This window comes from Hemitrygon akajei, chromosome 22, assembly GCF_048418815.1.
Source record: "Hemitrygon akajei chromosome 22, sHemAka1.3, whole genome shotgun sequence".
Classification (NCBI taxonomy): domain Eukaryota; kingdom Metazoa; phylum Chordata; class Chondrichthyes; order Myliobatiformes; family Dasyatidae; genus Hemitrygon; species Hemitrygon akajei.
Genome location: NC_133145.1, coordinates 34,235,389 through 34,259,652, shown reverse-complemented (window position 1 = coordinate 34,259,652; position 24,264 = coordinate 34,235,389). Strand labels below are relative to the sequence as shown.

Sequence of the window (24,264 nt, the reverse complement as noted above, 5' to 3'; positions counted from 1 at the left end):
TTCAGTGTAAGCTAAGTGCTTAAATTCCCAAAGCATCTTTTATTTTCATTAATGCCAAACACTGTTAATTGGCCAAGTCCAGACATTTTTAGCTTGGAAGGTGTTCATGCCCAAAGTTATCCTCTATGGAAAAAAAAAACATGGGACAAATGCCAGCCTGTTGGATATTTTCACAAGGGGAGGAGTTCTTGCAACAGAATGAAGTGTCAGTATTAAACACATCTTTAAAAGTTGGAAAAAAATAAGATAAAAGCAGAGATATTAATGACTATAAAGCATAAATATTGGGAATATATGTAATAAGCCATTGATTCCTATTACCTACTGTTCTTTAATCAATCCATATTAATATTTTCCCAAACCCAGGCTCACATTCTATGTTATTACCCCTGTGTGATGGTTTTTCAAATGCCTTTGAAATTGCAGCTATTAAATCCACTGTTCCCCAATCTATCTTGCTGGTTATATTTTCAAAAATTGTTACTGGATTTGTCAAGCTTGGCTTCTCCTTTATAAACCATGTTGACTGAGCCAAAATTTGCTCTGCTTTTTAAATTTTCAACGACCAATTATCTAATGTGCAATTTTATCAGTATTTAGTTGTTCATTCACACATATTTCATGACCATTCCAAATTTGAAAATGCTGGATATCAAATCATTGTGATTCAACTGTATTAGGTTAGTATTAAAGTGTTGCAATTGGATTGAGATGATTTAGAAATGCAGTATTAAAGTTGGAGTTAAATTGTGTCTGAGAGATTTGTTTATTCACTTGTCAGAATTTTGAGTTCAAACAAGCAAGTTTAGAAAAGATCTGTAATTCAGCTTTGGATGAAAGCTTGTGTCCTCAAATGATTGAATAAAATTAAGTTGTGAGTACCTATGTAGCACACAGTGTAGGTGCATACTGTCCCTTTACGGCAGCAGTCTCTGAGGATGACCAGTTTTGGATTTGAAGAAAGTTATCACTTATACAGCCACTGTATTGCACTCAAGTTCTGCTCATGTTATCAGAATTTGTAACACTTGGAGATCAAAGATTACATTCCTGGAAAAAAACAGCAAAATAAATTGCACAAAATGGAGAAATATTTGAAAATACAACAGTTCGAACAGAATAGACTGAAAGTCATTTGATTTATAGCTATATGTACACTAAACCCCATTACACAACATACAGTGTTATGTCAATGCCATTGAAACATTCATTCCTAACATGAAGTATTGTAAGAGTTAAATAATTAAATGGAATGAAATGAGATGTTTCCATATTATTAGCTGTTTTACTCTATTTGAGAAAGCAGGTAATTGAGAGAATTACTTAAAGATGAAGGTTTGAATAAGCTAGATACAATGCCATGTTTTAAACCCCAAAGCTCACATCATTTATTTACATAGATTCTCTTATCAAATTTATTCAAGTACAGGCACTGCCAGAGGTTATTGTGAAAGTTTCTGCACCAGGAACAGCTATCTTGAAAGCTCCTCAATAAAGCAATGTTGACCTGTTTTTAGTTTTAGTAAACAAACATGAAAAATTATGAATATTTCTTATTTTGTGAAAGCACAAGATTTGTACCGAATACATGCAGGCTTCAATAAAAGGTAAAATGTACAAACTAGATATGTCCAAATTGCAACACTAATAACAGCTCCATCAATACTTGATCCATGTCAAGATCATTATTCATTATTTTTATTTCAGATTTCCAGCATCTGCAGGTTTTCTTTTTGCTCTTTTTTTTAGGAAGTTTGGTACTTGATCAGCCAGTTTCCTCTGTGTCCCTCAATACTGAGAATATCTTATTACCTAATTAATAAGTATTTCATCAACTAGTTAATACTTTCAATATTTGGCCAGCCTATTAATAATTTTAATACCCAATCAGTGAGGTTCCCAAAGTTATTAAAGTGTAAAGTGAGAATATTTGATCAATTGGAAGTCCATATGCAATGCAATTTCTGAACTGAAATAGGACATAACAGTTAACATACTTTAACATGTATTCAGAACTTCATTAGTAATCATCGACCATTAAATTAACTACTCTTGAAATACTGATAGTGATGAGACAACAAAGCCCAATAACCAATACCTCATTTTTCCCTTGGTATTTAGCTACCAATCATCATATAATCTAATTTAGTTAAAATCAACAACTGATTTACTATTGTGTTTTCATTAACTACTTTCCAGGGATAAGATGCTTGTCCTCTGCTCTTCGGTCTGTCAACCAGTTCATGGTAATGAAGGATCATTGATGGCATGGGCTGGATCACATGTGAAGGACACAGTGATGGCATAACGTGTGCCCCACTCCACCTTTTCCACGTAATGGAGGTTTTCCGAGCCAGATGTGAAGAATGAAACTCGACCTGGGATGTGAAAGATGAGCAAAAATGAACTCTAACATAGACTCAAGTTCTGTAAGATTTGTGTTTACAATTAAGCCATTCTGATGGTTTTTCGACTGCTATAACATATATCTGTCTATCATTAAGAGAGTATTTAAAAATCAGTTTTACAAAGCACAATGGATAATGTTACTTAAAATAATTAAATACATGGAAAGAAAGACAAAGGCAAAAATCATGAAGCAAGTAGTCTTTTGGTGTGTCATTAATTGATGCAATTAGACATATCATGTAGAAATACTGATACACAGCAGCCATACACTCTAACCAATGCAGAAAGTTTCTCACAGTTGTAACTGGACACAACTCAAAAGTTACATTTGCAGTGATCCAAATACGTTATGCAGCAAGAGGTAATGCACAATACAGTTCCTTTCCCCTGTCATCACGTTGTAAAGCATAATATGATTATTTCATGTGCACACAAAGAAATAAAAATGCATTTCTTACCGGTTATCTGCTTAGATTTGATTATGGAAAAGATGTTTACAGAGGATGTTATCATTTGTTTATAATATGTGAAAACAGACAAAAATACAGCAATAGATTTGTTTCTACTGAAAGTGATCCTTTTGCAGACAATCAACCAGATACGTATATTCAAATTAGTATAGTTTGGTTCCCAGTGAATAATAATGCTCTTGGTTCAGTGTAGCACTGTCCTCTCAATAAGAAATCATGAGTTCGAGATAATCTTCCAAATCTGAGCCCATAATCTAACTTGACACAACAGTACATTGCTGTAATAATGTTGGTACTTCTGGCATACTTTATCTAAGATACTGAAGCCTCTCTCTCTCTTAAGTGATGGAAAATAATCCCAGATCACAAAAAATCTAAGTTCTATGGTTAGCCTGGTCAATATTTATCCCTCAGTAAACAACAGCAAAACCATTCAGATGATCCATTCGTGCATCCAACTACAGAGATTGAATCTTGAAAAGAAAAGGGCAGTTTGGTGAAAAAGTAGAGCTTATGGCTGGTGCAAGCTCAGTGGGCCAAAAGTGGTTGTTTCTGCATTGTGACTATGACTATGTTGGAACTGAGCTCTGCACAAACTGACAGCTGAATTTTCCCATGCTTCATTTGCTCAATATGGTAAGAGGTTCTTTTCTTTCCAATGTTCATTTCTATCATGTAACTTAAGTGTTATTTGAGGTTAGAAATTTCTGAATTTCTTGCATTTTTACTATGTGCAGAATATTTAAAGACACTTGGCTATGCTGACTACATTGACTGCAATTCCTTTAATGTTCAATAATCTATTGGTTACTGTCTTGAATCTATTCTGTGACTATGCACCTACACTGCTAGCTCTATCTGCCAGAAAAAGTGGGATCTCCTAGTGCCACCTATCTTAATTCCACTTCCTATTCCCATTTCCCAAATATCTATCCATGGCTTCCTCCACTGTCGTGATTAGGCCATTATTATGCTGGAGGAACAACACCTTACATTTCGTCTAGGTAGCCTCCAACCTGATAGCATGAACATGGATTTAGAATTACTCTGTATTACTAATTCTCAAGAAAATGAGTATGCAAATTGTCCCTAGCTCACAACAATGTCACACTTTTATTTTTCTTCTCTCCAGCTAAAAGACCAACTTTTCCTGACTATGGCAGGTACTTTTTGGATGACTTACTGAGTCTATGGCTGTATCCTAACACTCTCAAATGCAATGTGAACCACAGCCGAGAGAGTACTTGTTCACTGTCTAGTTTATCTTCTCTGTTTATGACCTGCCTGGAACATTTGTCAGCAATTTGAAAAGAATTAGAATAAGGTCAGGCCACCTTCATTTGACGCACACTTTAAACTTTTATCATGTCACACCTGAACTGAAACTATGAACAATTCCCAAATTTATAGCAGTAGTCCCAAAGAAAAATTGCTGAGCTCAGTTGTGGGAGAAGTTGAAGTAAAATTCATGCCAATAATGAGGGAAACCGTGGGTAAAGGGATAGACTATGTACAGAAATATTTCTTTTAAGTACAAACATTCTATATCATCACTTTCTAGGTCATAGCACATTTTATGAAGAATTAAGCAACTTCAGGAAATAATGACGACACCAAAAGCAGACTCAATAGTTAGGTCAACTGAGGCATTCTGTAAAAAATTCTATTGAATCAATCGTAGTATTTTCTTCATTGACTTCATTAAAATATAATACCCATTAATGGTACTTCATCGTAACTTATCACAACAGGTTAAAATCTTGCAAGTGTATTTATCAATTTCAATCTGTTGTCAGCTTGTTCTTTGAAAACATGCTCTGCCACTGAGTTTTACTGCACGCTTAATTTTACAGATCCAAGTCATTTTCTTAACATACAATTAAGCACATACTTTAAATAAGAAGCACAATTACTTGTCAGATACAAATATTATACAGGCCGTCCCAGGTCCCATCAAGTTCCATTTTTAGCAGATGTCCATAACACAATTTTGTTGACAAGTCCAAAAATACACATAAAACCACAATATGCTAACCGTATCTCCATATTATTGTAATCACGTCATCAAAAGCATGCAAAATTGAATTGATTAGAAAGAACATTTACTCAAAGTGAAGGTGTTGGGGAAAGAAAAAAGAGGAAGAGGGAGGGAGAGAAAGAGACTACAGCTGTAATTCACGTGGTTGTATTGTAGATTGTTGTGTTATTGGCATTAACATGCTTTGCTGTAGATTAATAACAAATCAGTTGTTATTCTCTTATTTGGTATGAATGAATGAATGAACTTTGCAAAATAATGTTAATTGTAGACACACTGATTAGCGATGATTGAAGTGACTCACCACCTGTTCTGTTCCTAAGCCACAACTTTGTGCAGCCTAGCAGTCTGATCTATGCAACCAGCTAGTTCCACTCCATTATTTTTTCCCCAGAGCTCTGAGAATTCTTACCTTTCCGATATCTTCCCAGCTCCCTTTTGAATGTTGAATGTTACAATAGGATTTATCCTAACTACTGCATCTGGCAGTGCATCCCGAACTTAATCATTGGCTGCATAAAACAAACGATTTTCTCACATTCTATGACAGTATAAGCTCTTGACCATGAAAGAGAGAAGTTTCATTGTATCCAGTCTTCGTGATAATAAATATCTGGCAGATCCCCTGGCAACCACTTTTCCCGAGAACCACTTCAGCTTCTGCAGATTGTCTCTGTATTGATAAATCTTCTTTACACCATCTAGTGTGCCTTTACACATTTTTCTTGAACTATGGCAGTCAAAACATTTCATCATACCAGTGCATTAATACCAGTGCATTACAAAGCTTCATTTTGAATCCCTTGCCTTTGTATTCCTTAATTTTGTAAGGCACACAATCCCATAAACGTGTTTCAAGGAGCCTCACCATTTTTAATGAACTATGTGCATATATGCCCAGATCTCTCTGTTCAACTCCCCCTTTTAGAATTGTGCTGTATAGTTTACATCTCCCCCTTATCAAAATGTAAATGCTGAGAAATGCAAAGTTAATATTCATCTGTCTTGCATTTGTGCACATTACCAATCTGTCCATAATCTATTGAAGTCTATTTCTCACTCTTTAGAGTGCAGTACACCTACATGTGCAGGTTTGGAAACTGGCGCCTGTATTGTAAATTCAAGACATTGATATACATTTTTAAAAAAGTAGCGGCCCTGTATCAACCATGCATTAACTTCACTCTATTATCTCAATCCAGTCAAAAAAAATTACCTTTTACCACAACTCTGTTTCCTGTTATTTAGCCAATTTTCTAACCAGTCCCTTTTATTCCATGATGACAAATGTGTCATGTGGCAATTTATCAAATGCCAGTGTGCAGGCAGCACATTAGAGTAGTTAGAAGAGTTGCTAAGTTTCCCCCTATATTACAATGATGTGCGGGGCTAGTTCACTTCTGTAAGTTGACCCTAAGGTGTGGGTGAGTGGTAGATTCTGGAAGGGGGGAGCAGCTGATGAGAATGTGAGTACATAAAAAAAAAATGAAGGATACAAGCTGATGAACAGTTTGATGGTTCAAGTCAATGGTGGGCCAAGCAGCCTGCTTTTGAGAGTCTATGACCTTTATGTCTTTGTATGTATCAACCATTTTCCACTTCTCCCCGCTAGTTCAGCAACATAATTCTATGATTAATTAAACATAATTAGTCTTTAACCAATCAATGCTGGCTTTTTCTAGTTAATTCGTCTGAGTGATTGTTACTTCTGCCCATAATTTCTGTTTCTAGAATATTCTTTACCTCTGAGTTTAAACTAACTGGTCTGCAGTTAGTGGGTTTATTTCAACACATTTTTTCCAACAAGGAATAACATCTGTAACTTTCCAGCCCTCAAGCACATTCTGAATCTTTAGATGTTTCCATGATTATTGCCAAGGCAATAATCCAGGGAGCACTCCTTCTTGATGCACCTGCCAATTATTCCCGCTGTATTTACCATTTCCTACCTGCCAATCACTCCTGCCCTATAAGGTGTTCTCTTGCTGCCCTCTTTGGGTACCTAGATGTTGCTGACGGTGCAGTTTGAGAATATAGGTGAATTCTGATGAAGAATCTCAGCCCAAAACGTTGAGTGTTTATTTCCCTCTGTGGATGCAGCTTAATGTACTGAGGTCCTCTAGCATTTTGTGCGTGTTGACTGATCAAAAAGGGCAACGGTGGCAGAGATTGGTTTCATCAGCATTGTATTTGAATGTTGTTAACAAAAACTGTGATAAATGTGAGGTGATGGGGGAGGAAACAATTGCAGATCCTTGGGGATACAAGAGGTAGCACAAATGGTTATCTGAATAATGGAAATTAGTCTTGGGAGATTGGAAGATATGAGAGTTGATGTTATTGAATTGCTTAAGACCTGGATTGGACATGAAAAGATAGACGTTGAGATGTTTTGCACTATTGGGAGAAACTTGAATCAAAATCAGGTTTAATATCACAGGCATATGTTGTGAAGTGTTTTAACTTTGCAGCAGCAGTACAATGCAATACATGACAACATAGAAAAACGACTGTGAATTACAGTATATCTCTGCAGCAGAGGTGTGGTTTTTGAGGAGGATGCAAAGAATATCATGGATAAAATGAATATCTAACGAGGATGTCATGAACAGAGCAAGCACTAAAAAGAGAAATAATGTATGAGATCATGAAAAGGCAACATAACTTCATTGGACGTGATTAGGAAAGAGGAGTTAGAAAGCACGGTAATTATGGGAAAGACTGAAGGGAAGAAAGCAAGAGGAAGGCAAAGACAAATGATGATGGAGCCAGCAGCCAGAGAACTGGAAATGAATACCAATGAATTGATCCACTTGACCCGAAACAGGAATGTGTGGGCCATGGCAGTCAAAGCTCATGGCACTGGATGATGATGATGTTGATGACAAGTTAACTATTTTATATATATATCTCAAATAGTTAAATTAAATAAGTAGTGCAAAAACAGAAAAGTAGTGAGGTAGAGTTCATGGTTTCAATATCCAATCAGAAATCAGATGGTGGAGGGGAAGAATCTGCTTATAAATCATTGAGTGTGTGCCTTCAAGCATCTGTACCTCCTTCCTGATGGTAACAATGAGAAGAGGGCATGTTATTGGGTAGTGGGTGTCCTTAATGATGGATGCTGTCTTTCTGAGGCATTGCTCCTTGAAGATGTCTTGGATAACATGGAGGCTGGTGCCGATGATGGAACTGACCAACTTTACAACTGTCTGCAGTTTACTACGATCCTGTGCAGTAGTGCAGGCAGTGATTCAGTCAGTTAGAATGCTCTCTGAGGTACACCTGTAGAAATGTTCAATTGTTTTAAGTGACATTCCAAATCTCCTCAAACCCCTAATGAAATATAGCTGTTGTCTTGCCTTCTTTATAGCTGCATTGATATGTTGGTACCAGGTTAGATCCTCAGAGATATTAACACCCAGGAACTTGAGATTGCTCACTCTCTCCACTTCTGATCCCTCTATAAGGATAATAAGGATGAGGGGGAAGCCATTTAAGACCAAGGTGCATAGGAATAACATTTTGTAGAAAATTGTGACACCCTGGAATTCTTTACACCATGGCGATGTTGAGGCTAGACCATTAGGGATATTTAAAGAGGAGGTATATTTTCAAAAGATCAGGGAATTAAAAGGAAGACTAATCGTGTCCCACACATCTCCTGTGAACTCATCCCTCTCACCTTAAATGCATGATAACCGGACAGGGTTCGATCAGACAAACACCAGGAGCACCATGCACTGCTCTCATCTTTGTATCCTTCGGTTACATTAACACTGGGAGCGCCGTGCACAGTTCCCACCTCCATAAACTAGATTCAGACCCACAATGGGAGCATCATGTACAGTTCCCACCTCTGTATCCCTGGGTCAGAACCACAATGGGAGCATTGTGCACAGATCCTGTCTCCATGTTCCCTGGTAAAAACCACAACACGAGCACCACTCACATGTGAGAATTCTGGAATTTTTGTTTGTACATTCTAACCTCACCCCTCCCTTCCTCTCCTGCAACTCACTGACAACGCTCTACCAATTTCTGTCATCCCTGACCTGTCCTTGAGATGGTCCCTGGCACAGGATTATTCTACTACTCTGCTCCAATTCCTTTCGGCTGTTATCTAGTGGCCATTTTATTGGAGGGTGCATCCAGGTCCTAATTTGGATAGGACTGTAGTGTTGCTGGGGTCCAATGTCTTGATAACGAGGAGGAAAGTGGTTCTCATCGTCTTCCTGGTCCTGATGGTGAGGATGACACTGGCAACAGTGCAGTCCCAGCCTCTGTATGCCATCACCTGTGTCCTTACCCTCAGCAACATCCATACATCCCTCAGGAGTTCCAAGATCCTGGGATATCTGCAGTTGTGTTTCAGTCCTTGCCTGGCGTACAACAGACTTGACTTTGACATGGCAACCAGTCACTGGCAAGGCTTGCCCCTCCGTATCCATGCCTGGAATGGTGCTCACCATCTGAGGACATACTGAGGTGCATGGGGGTGGGCCTAAACCCAGGCCTGACTGAGGAGGCAACCCAAATCAGCAACGGGATCAGACAAAAGATCGGTGCCAGGTCTTCCCCAAGGACTTGAGTCGCAACAGCAACCACAAAGTCAGCTGCAGACTAGGCAGTCCTCTCCTGTCTTTCCACTACTGGACAGACAGCTGGTGTGCATGCTCCAAGCCAAACCAGATTACTGAGCCACCTTCTACTTCACCAGAGAAATGGAGATGTCGCAGAGGCTGTTGAGGGAATCTGAAAGGAGAGGATAGAAGACCTTGGAAGAAAGGGATGGGAAAGGAACACTAGGGGGAGATGGGCAGGTAAGGAAGTAAGGAGAGAGAGGGAAACAGGAATGGGGAACGGTGAAGGAGAGGTGGTGGGAGGGGGGTTTCCCTAGCCATGGGGACCACTGAATGATAGCAGTGGATGGGGGGGGGGGGGGGAGGTGGGATGGCCAGTATAAAAAGGTGAGGGGAAGGAGAAGAGCAAGAGCTGGTATGCTCTAGATGGATCCAGATGAGGAGGGATAGCAGGCAGATGGAGGAGCTTACAGTGGAAGTAACAACAGAAGCTGGGATGTGATGGACGATGATGCGAGTCTGATAGGAACGGGAAGTGGAGCAGGGAACCAGACTGTTATGAGTGATGGACAGACCTGATGGAAAATGGGGTACAGAGTTAACCATTCCCCCCCCACCCCCGAGAACTATGAACTATTGCTGTTGCTATGCTGCTAATGAGAGAGAGTGAGATGAAGCACAGAGGCAGGAACATCTGCTACAGATAAGAGGGAGAGAGGGACTGTTGATTTATTGGATTTTGACTCTTCCTGGATTATTTACCTTTCACTACAAGGACTTTACTTTGCTCATTAACATTCCTGAGGAGACAGCAGGAGTGGCCTGATTTGATAGACACAGTCATTCAGAGTTGATGGATAGCTGAGACCCCGTTATTAGGGATAAAAAGACAGGTCTGGGGAGACACCCTTCAGACATGCCAGTGGACACTGATTGAGTGTTGGAACCCACAAGAAAGGTGGGGGGCTTCGAAGACCAGACCAGGAGGTCGGTCAGTAAGACTATCAGTGTAAAAGCAGGGCCATTGGGGACTTGTGTGTGTGTCCACTCATGCCAGAGTGACGAGTCCACCACAGAAGAACGGTCTAGCTGAAGAACAGATGGGTCATAGCTGAAGGACCACAACGATACGACGGAATAAGACAGCAACAGAAGGTTTGCCTGCTGCAGCTGTTACATCTCGCTCGCTCTCTCTCTCTCTCTCTCTCCAATGATTACAACACAAAAACCATAACTACTTCAGCACGCATGAACTGAACTGAACTTTATACGTTTCTATGACAATTCATTTACCCTTAGACATCGATAGAGCTTGTTTATTATTGCTTATTATTGTTCCTACACTTTTAGGTTTATTATTGCTAACTTGTTTTATATGTATATTTGCATTTTTGATACTGTACTGTGTAGTTTATTAATAAACATCTTTAGTTTTTGGTACCATCAGACTCCAACGGATTCTTCTATCTTTGCTGGTCTGACACCCAGTTACAGGGTACGTAACAAGACAAAGGAGAAGGGAGGGCAGATGGAAATATTGTGGCTTTAGGGGGTGGGCAAAAGGGATCCAGAGGGAAGGAGTGTGAGGGCGAGGGCCAGATGGAATGGGAGAAGGATGCGAAAGAAACAGGGTGCTAAGGGACTGGGTGTAGGAGGAGTTGGGTACATCAGGATGAGAGACTTAGAATCCAGAAGACGAGAGACTTAGAATCCAGAAGACCACATTAATGATCACGTACAAATCCTGCCAAAATAGTGAATTTAAATTCAATTAATTAAATCAATTTTAAAATTAATGGTAATCACCTGGTTAACTCATGGCCATTAGAGAAAGAAATTTTCCTTTCGATTCATTCCAGACTTTATGTGACTCCAGACAAAATCAATATGGTTCTCACTTCACTGCCTGGCAAGCCACTTGATTAAGGGGACACTAAAGGTTTGCTCTGTGGCTCAATAAACTAAAGATATTGGGCTTCACAGCTCATTTCAGTCTGGAAATGGTTAGTGACAGAGAATAAGGAGAGTTGCCTTTTTATACTGTAGTACAGAATCAAAATTTACCTGTCTGAATTAATGTAGATTTGTTTTTTCTCCCCTACCCCCAAGTGCTCACAATTAAACAAATAGAATAATGAAGCAATTTGCATAACCTATTTCTACACATACACATTGAGTTACAATTTGCAGGGAGAGTCGATACAGTATCAAGCAGCAGTGTGGCGTAAGGGAGATGCAGAGAGATGACAGGGGATGTAGACAGGCTGTGTGAATGGACAAGGACAGGTAGATGGAATATAATGTGGAAAAGAGCAGGGTTCTCCACCGTGATAGGAAAAAAAACAGAAAGGCAGTGTCATTTTGAAGAGGTGACAGATTGAAAGGTGTTGATGTTCAGGGGGAACTGACTGTCCTTGTATATGAATCACGTAAAGAACGCAGGCTGAGTATAGGTTGGTACCTTTTGCAAGAAGGGTACAGTACAGATAATGTGCTGGTTCACTGTTTTATTGGCCAACAGTGGCCTTGGTTGTAGTGAGGACTAGGCCTCAAAACGTGATGTTTCCTGTTTTCATTTTCTAGGAGGGAGGCATCAGAGCCGGTGTGCTCCATCAGAACACCAGAGGCAGTATGGCGCAGCATCCATGCTGGTGTTGGTGCTGCCCTCCAGTGTACGCTTGGCAGAAAACAAGATGTACTGTGGCCAACTGCAGACCGCTGGAACATCCATGGACTCATGGACTTCCACTATATATTTTTGTGCGTTGCTGTAGTTTACCACTACGTGCTATGTGTGCCTTGTGCTGTGTGTGTGACTGTTGGTACTGTGTTTTGCACCTTGGCACCAGAGTAACACTGTTTCATTTGGTTGTATTCATGGGTATTCAAGTATGGTTGAATGACATCAAACGTGAATTTGAATTGCAGTAAAAGCAATTTTCATCAACGATTTTAGAGCATACATTAGTATTCCAAATATTCCCTATTTCATCGCTTTTTCACCTTTCAGAGAGATGGATAGGCTTGACACAGTGGTATCTGCGTCTCAACATCAGGCTGAATGTCATTCATAGGAATCTCTGATTCCCACGTTTAGCAATTTGCAGTCTGTTTCAATTGTACTGAAACTGTACTCTGCAAATTATAATATTACAGAAAATCTTGACCTTTTTCCACAGTTCAGGATAGTGCTCAGGGATTTTCTTCTGCAACCAAAAGTCTTGATACTATTTTTTAAAGCTTGGCTTTAGCTCATTTTGTACCGAGATTAGTTCTTCCTCCATCCTTCCTGTTAATTTCTCACTATATGTATACAGGAATGGATTTATTACCCAATCTGGAATTTGGATCAGGAGAAAATCCTGAAATATCTTCAATACATCTTTAAGCAGCTCACCCAAATGGGGATATTATACTTGAAGGTCACCATCTTTCTCACCCACCTCAGAGAGGCTTGGAAATTGGAAAAGGTTGCAATGGCCAATGTGATACTTAAATAGGGTTACGTGGACAGAAAAGTGGAGATGACTGATTTGACTTTCAGAAGGTTCACATCATTTCCTTCAAATTGAAGATTTATTTCATAAAAGTTTCCAAATAATTATGACAAGTAAGCAATGTCCTAACTTACTTACAGATTGAAGCATTCAAGTCTTCAAAGAGTTTTATCACAGTTTGAAAAAGTGCTTAAAAGTATCTCAAGCAGTTTTCTTTTCAGAGCCATCTGACTTCTGTGTGCAACAGCAACTGTCCAAACTGTTCATCATTCTCACTACAGAGCTTTTGAAATAATCCAGAATTCAGAGCATGGGACTTAACTTTATTTACAGCTGTGATAACAGTATTTAATGATTTATGCAGCCAATCACTTAGGTTTTTTACGACAAGTTGTTGTCTATGAAATACACACTGGATGGTAAATATGTTCGATACAGCTTTTTTCAAGAAAATAATGACCCATCGGTGGCATTCTGACATTGATGGTGCCCCACCTGTTGCACAAGCAAGAAAATGTCCGTTTGGAAAAATTGTTCAACAGTTCAAAATATTGAATCTCCTTCATATCTATCTTGAGTCCCCTTGTAAATAACAACACTTGAACCACGCTTTCGTCTTCTACGAAGCGAGCATAAGCAAGAAGCAAAGATTCCTGGCCTGGCACAGTTGACTCATTCAGCTGCAAAGTAAATTCTGTTGTCTTGTCCTAAGTATGTTGCACAATGTGTCTTCCACATTCTCTGACATTTCATGTATTTGTCTTTGAAAAGAGTTGTCACTGAGCTGAATCGCTTTAATTATTTGATCTCAGATTCAGATTATTGTCATTTATAAACCACAAAGTTCTCCAGAATGATATAACGAAAAAGCACAAAACAGACCACACAAGAAAAACCACATAACGTTTGGTAATCCCCAATCCAGAGTCCGGAGAGGCTGCTGCGTATCAATATCACGCTACCGTCTTAGCACGTTCCCTGGAAAGGAACTACAAACCCATCAGACAAAACTAAAGCTACAAGACCTACACAAAACCACATAGTTACATATAGTTATTGTAGTGTTTTTGCTCAGGTGTAAGGGAACGCTGAACTAAACACCGAGTTAAACCGTTATCAATGAAGACAGAATCACAGTAAGATTAACCGTTTACTGTTCACTCTTCCACATTAACGTATGGTGAAAACTGTTGATAAAACAATACAAGATTTGTACAGTACTTCCGTTTCCTTCTAGGTATCACATTTACATCGTAAATACTGGCAAAAGTAAACTACAACAACTACATTACATTAAAGTGCAGCATACAGTCAGAATCTACTTACGCCATTGACTGCTTTAAATACACTTCAACACAACTATCCGCAACTCTTTAACTAACGAAAACATAAACCTTATTGACCGTCGTTACTTTTAATAGAATCAGCGTTAACATTTTAATTCAACATATCGATTATCTCGTGAACTTACAGCGTTGCTTCACTGTGTTTCTAATGCGTAGAAGACAACTTTTCTTGCGCTGGACTCGCACATGTGAGCCCCCACCTTCCCGTTTCTCCAAACCGGTATTTTCCCACAAGACGCGGCAAAACCGGATATGACGTCATCGCATGCCGCGATATATCATAGACAACAAATTTACTTAAATAATCCTAACTTTAACTAAAAAATGCTAACAAACGAATTACTAAGCGAAAATATTATAAACTAAATAACTGCCATAAAGGCAACACAGTTATAATTAACATATAGTTTCAACAGTGCAGACAATACCATAATTGATAAAAGACTAACTGACAAAGACCACATAATTATAACACATAGTTTCAACAGTGCAAAGCAATACCGTAATCTGATATAGAGCAGTCCATGGCACGGTTTAAAAGAAAGTCTCAAAGTCCCAACAGCCCATCATCTCACGCAGACGGAAGAAGGAAGAAAAACTCTTCCTGCCATGAACCTCCAGCGCCGCAGCTTGCTGATACAGCACTCTGGAAGCCCCGACCACAGCCAACTCTGAGTCCGTCCAAAAGCTTTGAGCCTCCGACTAGCCCTCCGACACTGAGCACCATCTCTGCCGAGCGCTTCGACCCTGACACCAGCCGTCAAGCAACAGGCAAAGCCAAGGATTCGGGGCCTTCCTCTCCGGAGATTTTTCCGATTGCACAGTAGCAGCGGCAGCGAAACAGGCATTTCAAAATTTCCACCAGATGTTCCTCCGTGCTTCACACCTCCGTCTCCATCAAATCAAGATTGTACACGGCATCCTACATGACAGATTACAGATATTCATTCCAAAGTGGCTGCTGCGCGCTGAGTCACGCCGCCATCTTGCATCTTGTGACTTATCTGGTGACTTATGCAAAACCATACTCAGAGCTTCCCTTAAATCTGGCAGAATCTGCCCTTCTCCAATAGTATGGGGCTTTCCAGATTTAGCGATGAACAATGAAATGCTATATGAAGCACACAAACTATCACTGTTTTGTTGGGAAGTGCTGGCAAATGTGTTTTGAAGTATTTTCCATTTCTGAAAATTTTCGCAAAGTGACTGAAAATAAGCCAATTTCTTGTTTTCTTTATCAGAGTGTATTCACTTCAAATATTCAAGGAGCCTAGAATGGTTTCATTGCCTCATTAGCTGCCATTGATTACTTGGTGCTGGTATAAATCCATATTTCAGATACTCCAAACTATACACTTCCTTTTACTTTGCTCTGCTTCTGCCATTTTCATTATGGATTACAAGATTTTCAAGATTCAAGATTCATTTATTATCAAAGAATGTACAACCTTGAGATTTGCTTGCTCACAGGTAGCCACAAAGCAAGAAGCCCAAAAGAACCAGAGTAAAGAAAAGAAGAAAAAAAATAAATGACCAACACTCGATGCACAACTGAAAACAAAATCATGTAAACAATTGAAGCGAACAGCAGCATTCCGAACCAAAATTGAGTCCTCAGATCCAAACCCTCAGGACAGCCGGAGTAGGCCCAAAGCCTCACTAATCAATTTATATTAGTGAGCACAGAGCACAACAGCCAGGGCTGTCTTCATAGCCTCAGCGCCATGGAGATGACTATTGTGGAAAACAAGCAAAATCAGTTTTTGCTTCCAACCCTGACACCCTGCCTTTTCAAGCTATCTGGGTTAGCATTTAAATTGACCCAACAATGGAACAGTGAAAGGCTCCGGCACCCTGGAGAGAGAAGTGAAGATCGCATAATGTGAGCGAAGGTTCATAAAGTGGGGCAGCGATATCTTGGCTGGGCAGTGAGCTAGACCATCCAAAAAGGGCAGATTCTGAACTTTACCCCATTGAACACCATGCCCTAATTCACAGGATTTGAATCACTTCGTGATTAGAGTGTGGGAATCATACTAGTTAATTCTGTGCTACAGTAGTTAACGGCAATAATGGCCCAGAAATAACAAAAGTTTCTTCAGTCGAGATTTCTCATGTCATCCAGAATACAAAAGTGTCACATTGCTTTTCAACAGCTATAACTCACTTCAAGCAAAGTCTAAGAGAATGCTGGATTAGCAAGAAATGAGGTGTTTACATGATCATTGTAATCAATTATGAGGCACCGAGGAACAAATGCTTACAATAAGTAATTAATTTCTTAAATTAAGCTGTAATCCCCCAGCTGTCCCCAATTACTACTGAGCACCCGCACCCCCCCCCCCTTTATCTTTATTTCCCCCTTAGAACTCTCATGGCTGGGTGGGGTGGGCAATGTCACCCACTTTGGGTACCACTGGTGTATACCAACTATAAATATACTGCAGTTAGTCTAACAGCCTTTATAAAATCCAGGACCTCTATCACAAAGTAGGAAAAGGGCAGCAGGCGAATGGGAGCACCGTCTGAAGATTCCCCTCTGAGTCCTATGCCATCCTGATTTGGATGTATAGCTTCATTACAGCTGAATCCAAATACTGGAACTCTACCCAACATACAGTGGCAGTAACTTCCCCAGGAAGGTTCATACAGTTCACAGCTACTTCTTAAGGGCAATTGGGGTAGGCAATAAATAATGAACAAAGACTTTTAGATACCAAAATATTAATGACAAGAACAAAATTTATGGGCTGTGGTAGTCCATTACGCTCAAAGAAATTTCAAGCATGCAATAGGATATAGAGAAACCAAAGCAGAATGAAATGAGGCAAAAGTGATGCAACCCAAAACCAAGAATAGAATGAATCAGAAATGGGAATTACAGAAAAGATTATGGCAAAACAAGGTGAAAGACCTCCAAGCACAAAAAGACAAAACATTAGAGAAACTCACAAAAAGCAAGTTAAAATGACTGAACCTGCAGGCTACAGCGGGGGGGGGGGGGGAGGGGGGGTCACTGTACATTTTGAATTTAAAATTCAGTTTTCCTATGAGTTGTATATAGAACTGCAGGAAATCTGTATTGAGACAAGCAATAAACGAGATGCAATTGAATATTGAAAATCTTGAAGATAAACTTTGAAAAATGCTAACATCTTATCTGAAAGACATATTTACCTCAAAATAACCTCAGAGTTTGCTAATCTGTATAAAATGCAGGCATATAGTGATCTCATCTGTTTATTTACTTTATTTTGCAGTAGCATAATCAGGTCTTCACAATGTAATTGCAAATTTACAAAAGGGCATCACACCATTTCACCCAATCAGTGGTAAAAAGTCTGTTTTACCAGTTACAATACAAGAAATTCCAGGATTCTTAATGTCATTATATAATTAGTGGATCCCTGACAGTACTGCACAGAAATAAAACCAAATGGCCATTGTCCCTTTCCCTTCTCCGTGTTCTTCGGGGTCAACGTTTGCACCGGTATAGTGGTCTCTATGAACTCTAGGAGATGGTGTATCATACCAACCACCATGTTCCCATGGAACCTAATGTTTCTATGCCTTTCCAAGCAAACTTTAAGCTCACTGCATGTTTTTCTTTTTCTCTTTGCTTTTCACCACTCGCTAACACCCACCCCACATTATATCTTCTTCCTTTGTTCTTAGAGCTACAATCCTCGGTTAACACCAAATCCATAGATTCTGTGTTCTCTCACTTAATCACTTTGAACATGCTGCTAAATTCATGTTGATCTACTGCAGTATAGTAGAGCTCCAGAACATCCAGCTGGAATGCTGGCAATCTCCATCCTACCAGTGTCTGTGAAAGTTCTGGCTGCCACTAAATCACAACAAACAGTATTCCCAAATGTGCACTACCCCATTCTCAGTGTTACCTCCAGTTAACACTGATTATGACCTGCTGCACATTTTCATCTTTAAAAGGGCAATGCATACAAATTAAATCTGCAGATAAGGCATATCTTTACGAAACAAAGTACAGTCATTTCCGTTTGCACAGAATAATGGAAAGGGATGTGGATTTCTGTTTTTTTCTAAAGCAGTTCTCCCCAGAGGAAAACTTATTAAAATCCTTTCAACATACTGTAAGAGTAACTTGCATTCACTCTTATTCAGCAGACATGATGTTCTAGGCAAAATGGTATAGACTACCTTCTTTCCATGAAACAGTGAATCCTTCATCTTCTCAGAAGTGCCAGTGGAGATTAAGTTGAAATACAAATATAGAGACAAAAAATTGACAAAAAAACTCTAAAATTCAGGCACTTCATCTCAGAAGAACTCTATGCCCAGTACAGCCAATAATTACTCAGCAAACCAATGGAACTATGTACAGAGTGATATTTTTAAAGTAGCAACAAATTGCACAATTCTAATGAATCTTCAAGCTCCAAATGGCAGTGTTCTTTCAGGCAGAAAATAAATTCTAATTCATGAGCAAAAAGAAGCTGAAAAGAAATATATTCAGCATTCCGAAACAGTTCAATTGTAAATTGCTTCAGCTCAAACTCAAGGTTCCATTCAATCACACTGTGTTATCATGAAATTTTCCATGGTATGCGGTAACTTATTTGGTGAATTCACTGCAGGAAGCCGGAAATCTAGCTTTATTCTTCATTTATTTTATGTTTCATGCCGTTAATATTTGATTCGAAGTAATAGCTCCCTCTGAGATAGTAGCACAGATTGACAGCTCTCTCAAAACCCTATATACTTAGTGTGCGATGACTGCTGATTGCATTACAGATTATTCAGACAAACTGGCACACTACTGTTGTAATATCCCCAGCCTGAAGATAATGGAAAGAATATGAAAACCAGCAAAAGAATTTATTTGCAGGTTTGATCAACTTTTAATCTACAAACAATGCAATAATATTTATGGAAATATAAAGAAATGAGCATTTAAACAATAGAGCAAACACCTTATTATGCCATAAGTAGTTTATTAGAAGCAGCATACTGTATTTCCCTTTACATTTGGAAGCTACAGACATAAGTAAGAAATATTTCCAATCAAAACATTTTCTCTGTAGGAGATAAGTTCACAATGAATTCTTAAAAGATACAGCTCTGTAGCTTGCTGACTCTCAATATCCTCTTTCATCTACAGATAATAATTTCAGATGATTTAGATAAAACTAGCCTAGTTAGAGCAACCAGTGGCCTGATTTAAATTCAGATTTTATTGCCACTCATTCCTCACAACAGGTTGAAAGGAACTGATCTCTTAATCATATTGCTCCAGTGATTGCCAGGATAAAATGCATTTTAATTGAACAAAGTGGATTTATTAAGTCCTTTCTTTGTAATTACTTCAAATCTGATTGAAGTGAAGATTCCAATAGTTGTCCAGACTACCAGGCTAACCTTATTAACAGGACACTTCAGCTAAAATTCATCCTTAAAATATATAACCCCAATCACACTGTTGCTGATAAATCAAGAGATTCTAATCCCCCTGAAATACTTGGCTCTACATTAAATGCCATCCAGTGAGAAGCTGTGTATTTTTAAACCTTCAGGAAGTAGGCTTATTTGATTCCATGACAAACTCATTCTTTGAGATTAAGAAAGATAGTCGGCATAAATAGTGTATGCCATGCTTGATCAACCTTTCCTGATTCTTACAAGTACTAACAGAAATATCAGTCAGGGTGATGTCACTGATGCTGTGCTTAAAGGCTTACAAAAAAGGCCTTTGATCAAAGTTACTGCACTATAGATTCAGAACACATGAAGTCAGGAGACAACTAGCAAAAAAAACCCACAAACTACTAAGGAAACAAACTCAGTGCCTCAATTAGCATTTATGGAGACAGAGGGATAGTCGATGTTGCAGGTTGAGACCCTTCATAAGGATTGAGAGTATAGCAGCATAAAGAGATCACATGGAGGGGAGGTGTGAGTCAGGGACTGGTAGGTGGACAAGGTGAGGTTGGTCAAATGGAACCGGATGAGGGAGATAGAGAGAGGAAGCTTTGAGACTGAGGCTGGTGGGTGATGATAGAAGTACATTTATAAAAGGCAATAAATTGGATGACATAATGGGTATTGGTATATTGTTGTACCAAGATACAGTGAAAAGTTTGTCTTGTATACTATTACAGAGATCAAATCATTATACAGTGCACTGAGCTAAACACTGAAACAATAGATTTCATGCAAGATAACGCCGATCCTCTGAAATGTGGTCAAAACTGCATTCAAAGGGCAAATGGACACCAATGCATTCTTCACATCCTTAATGATGAAAGGACTTGGAGGAACTCCCAGCCTCTGACCAACTTACCCACAGCATTTAAATGACTGGTCCAACTAAGCTTTTGCTCCATGAATATCTCCACGAAATTGACACTGGGTAATCCAGTAATGCAACTGAACATCAGAAAAATATTTTCTTTTGCTGGTAAACGGTCATTGCCTGACTCTTGTGTAGCGTACATTTTTCTGGCCACTCACCAGTTGAAGCCTGGGATGGTGTCCAGGCCTTTTTCAACGTGGGCATGAACTAGTTCATTACCAGCTGAGATGCAAGTGAAACAGGACACTCTGAAACACATGGACAAAGGTTTCCAGCAAATATTGGAGTCTGGTACTGTTAAACCAATGATAAAGGCATCAGAGTATAACGTGGGGAGAAACTGAATCATATTGGCTCACATTCACTGGAGCAAAAAAAAAATGGGCTGCTGGAGTAAGTCAGCAGCTGTAGAGGAAAACTGACAGTGTGTACCGAATATCGTGGCCACTGAGTGCATCTCGACATTTCAACACAAATACAGCAAGCAACAGCATAAGAGTTTTAACGCTATTATTTCAAATACTTGTCGAACAAGTATTACTGAGGTCAAATTTTCATCATGAGATATTCATTATGATAATTGCAATCATTACTCACAGAAACGAAAGCGCAACAATTTCACCACATAATTGCAGTGACTGAGCACCAGCCACGGGGCATTTAACAAGATAAGGATCATATATAGAAATAAAATGCTGATATCTTCGCTGAGCATTAATCTCAAGTCTTGTCATTCCACTGCAGATTCACTGTTATTATGAGAGTTGCAATGAGCCTAATAATGATTTTTGGTATGTGGAGCAGCTCTATACTCTACTTGACTTATTTTTATTTTGACGTACTCTTTCCTGGCTATTTCTCAACAGTTTAGTAATAAATACATAGGAAGTGCAGACAGACAATAATTCTAGATGCTTGCTTGTTATCTGCACCCTTCTGTTACTGCCCATTATGCCACTGCTGTTTAGGGCAGCAGTGAAGGTCCTCCATCTCTGCTGGTGTTCAGGGCTTCCTTCATCATGTCAGTAGCTTCCTCTCAGTTTTCTGTCAATCATGCAAGGGAGACTCAGGAATACCATTACATCCGGATGTAAAAGGATTCTTCAAACAAAATTATTTGACTAGTGGACCACTCTTTGTCTGGCCTTTACCCTTTGACCTATTATGGATGGGCAACCCTGCCCAGAGCCAAATATACAGCCAACATAGCTCTCCGGGTCACTGAGGCACTCAAGACTCCACACTGGTCCCCTTGAAGGTCTGCATCCTTCTGCTCTGACTTATTGATTCTTTTTCTCTGCACGTGGTCCTGACATACCTTTTCTAATTACCTCTGTATTTCACCAGAGATGCACTTGGGAAGTCCTGATTGAAGAAATGAAGGGGTGGGTAGGAGAACCTGGAGTGGCAAGGAAGGGGGAGATGGAATGGAGCGGTAAGGAAGGAGGAGACGAGTGGAGGGAGACAGCTCTAAATGATGAGGGGAGGAGAATGGAACAGAGAGTGTAGAACAGCAAAGGAAGAAAGGAATGGCAATGGGTGAGGGGAGGGAGTATGGCAGTTAATATCAGTGGAGCAAGGAGAATGATGACATTTGTGCATTTAAGCATGACGGTGTGTGAAAACTGCCACTATGCAGGTGGGAGAAGTGGAGACTCAGGCAGGAAATGATCAAGGCTGAAATAGTGGAGGTGGTGGAGTGCTCATGAATCTCATTTGGCTCGGTTTGCCTGTGGACTAGATGCTGCACTGATGATCTGTTACAGTGATTATCAGGAGCAGCTTGTCTGTCAAGTTTCTGCAGGACAGGCATGATTAAAACTGCTTCTTTATTTGTTCAAGAATACTTTTAACACTGACTAGGATTTTGAAATTTGTAATCAGCTTATTTAAATTATTATTCATGCCCTCCTTACTCCTGGGCCTTCCAAAGAAAGTACATTTACTGCAGTTGCACTAAGCATTGGAAAGATTAGGCTTGAGACCACATTACTATTAAAAGAAATAATCTTTAAAAGAAACATGTTACTCTGCTGTACATCCCTAAACCATTGAAACACAAGTCCATATATTTCACACAAAAGTGACTGAAAACACAAAAAAAACTTCCCCAGATTGTGGAAGCATGCTGCCTACTTAATCCTAGCTATTTCTTCTTTGCTTACACTGAAATTGGTGCCTAACACAGATAATGTTAATCACATAACACCAGAATGAATGGGAGAAAGTAACATTTTGTTCCATAGAGGTAGAGGCATGCTTTTGATTAAGCACTTAATGCAGTGCGGAGATTATGAAACAATTAGGCTGAAGTAGAACAGCAGATTCTCAGGCTTGCTATTTAGAAATGCCACAAAATGTCTGGAATCATTTCTTAAGGTTTGAACTAATTTTACACTTAATTAATATGTACACCAAGGTGCTTATAACCATTCCTTACAGGACTCCAAGCCAAGAGTGGTTAAACAGAAGGAACAAAGAAATAAGGACATAAGAAGACTGCACTGTCTACATTCCAATGCCAGGAAAATTATAACACAATGACTGTACATTGCAGTAAGCTTCAGTTTTACTTTAAGCACTGTTTTTGCAGTTCCTAGGGACACTGATGAAGAAAATGCTGCATGACACATTGAGATGCAGTGCACAGTGCTTTATGATCAATCTGCTGTCTTTGTTGACTTGGCAAAATCTCATGCAGCAAATACTCTGCAAACATTTGTCTCAATTGGAGGGAGATCAACAATTGTTAATAATCCTAACTCCAAGTTAACTTGGATGTGTAAAGGATGAGGACCCCTATATATCTCAATCAAGCAGGGCATCAAAATAGCTTACCTTCTAAGATTGTGCACGATGGTCACTTAGGTAGGTTGCTTAGACAAAATGTGAACCATGCAATCAAATGTGGGAAAAGGGGTAATTATAGAAGGAAGTGAAGAGAAACTTACCAAACAAAGTTACATTTAATTTGTAACCTCGGATTTGAAACTATTTGACAGGATGAAATCATCTTGACCAGTCTGAAGTTATTTTTAACAATACAAAATAACTATAGTACATCCTTACTCACAGATGAAACAAAATGTAATGGCATGGAAAATGTACAAATGGAGAGTAACCAAACAGACACTGACATTAGTGATATTTAAGTATTACTTTACCATGGTAATACTTCCAAGAATATTGGTTCAATATTCTGTCTGACTAGAGTCCCAAATCCAGACATTGTGTGACAATGATTAAAAACAGTCCACTGCTAACTAAGGAAATTTGAAGAATTCAAGACCCAATCATTTCATTTCCCTTGGGAATTGAGGATGGGGAAAAATATAAAGCAAAACTCATACCTATTCGAGGCTCTACTGTTCTGTTAGCAAGTTCATCAACGAATACAAATTTTCCACCACCAAAATCAATCTTGTAGTCAGACAGGTATAGTAATGAAGTGTAGTCAAATGATCCATAAGTCACCTGTGGAAGACATGAGAGCAGCAGGTCAAATTTAGCTCCTGTTTGAATTCCACTGAGAAAAACACAACTGAGTATAATTTGCTTTAACAAGCTCAAAGTGGAGTGAAGCAAGT

At 39.2% G+C, this 24,264-nt stretch overlaps 2 protein-coding genes across 2 annotated transcripts in view; one reads left to right on the top strand and one right to left on the bottom strand.

The window, feature by feature from the left end:
- Positions 1–12,135, top strand: part of LOC140714616 (urotensin-2 receptor) — a 51,570-nt gene extending 39,435 nt beyond the window's left edge. The window contains exon 2 of the mRNA XM_073025969.1: positions 12,084–12,135. The gene's annotated coding sequence lies outside the window, so the exon portion shown is untranslated. The remainder of the gene's footprint in view (positions 1–12,083) is intronic.
- The window catches only part of ogfod3 (2-oxoglutarate and iron dependent oxygenase domain containing 3), a 120,854-nt gene continuing 97,953 nt past the window's right edge, over positions 1,364–24,264 (bottom strand). The window contains exons 8-9 of the mRNA XM_073025971.1: positions 24,028–24,151; positions 1,364–2,378 (exon numbers count right to left, since the gene is read on the bottom strand). Of these exons, the coding sequence (XP_072882072.1) occupies positions 2,242–2,378; positions 24,028–24,151 (261 nt within the window). The 3' untranslated portion in view covers positions 1,364–2,241. The remainder of the gene's footprint in view (positions 2,379–24,027; positions 24,152–24,264) is intronic.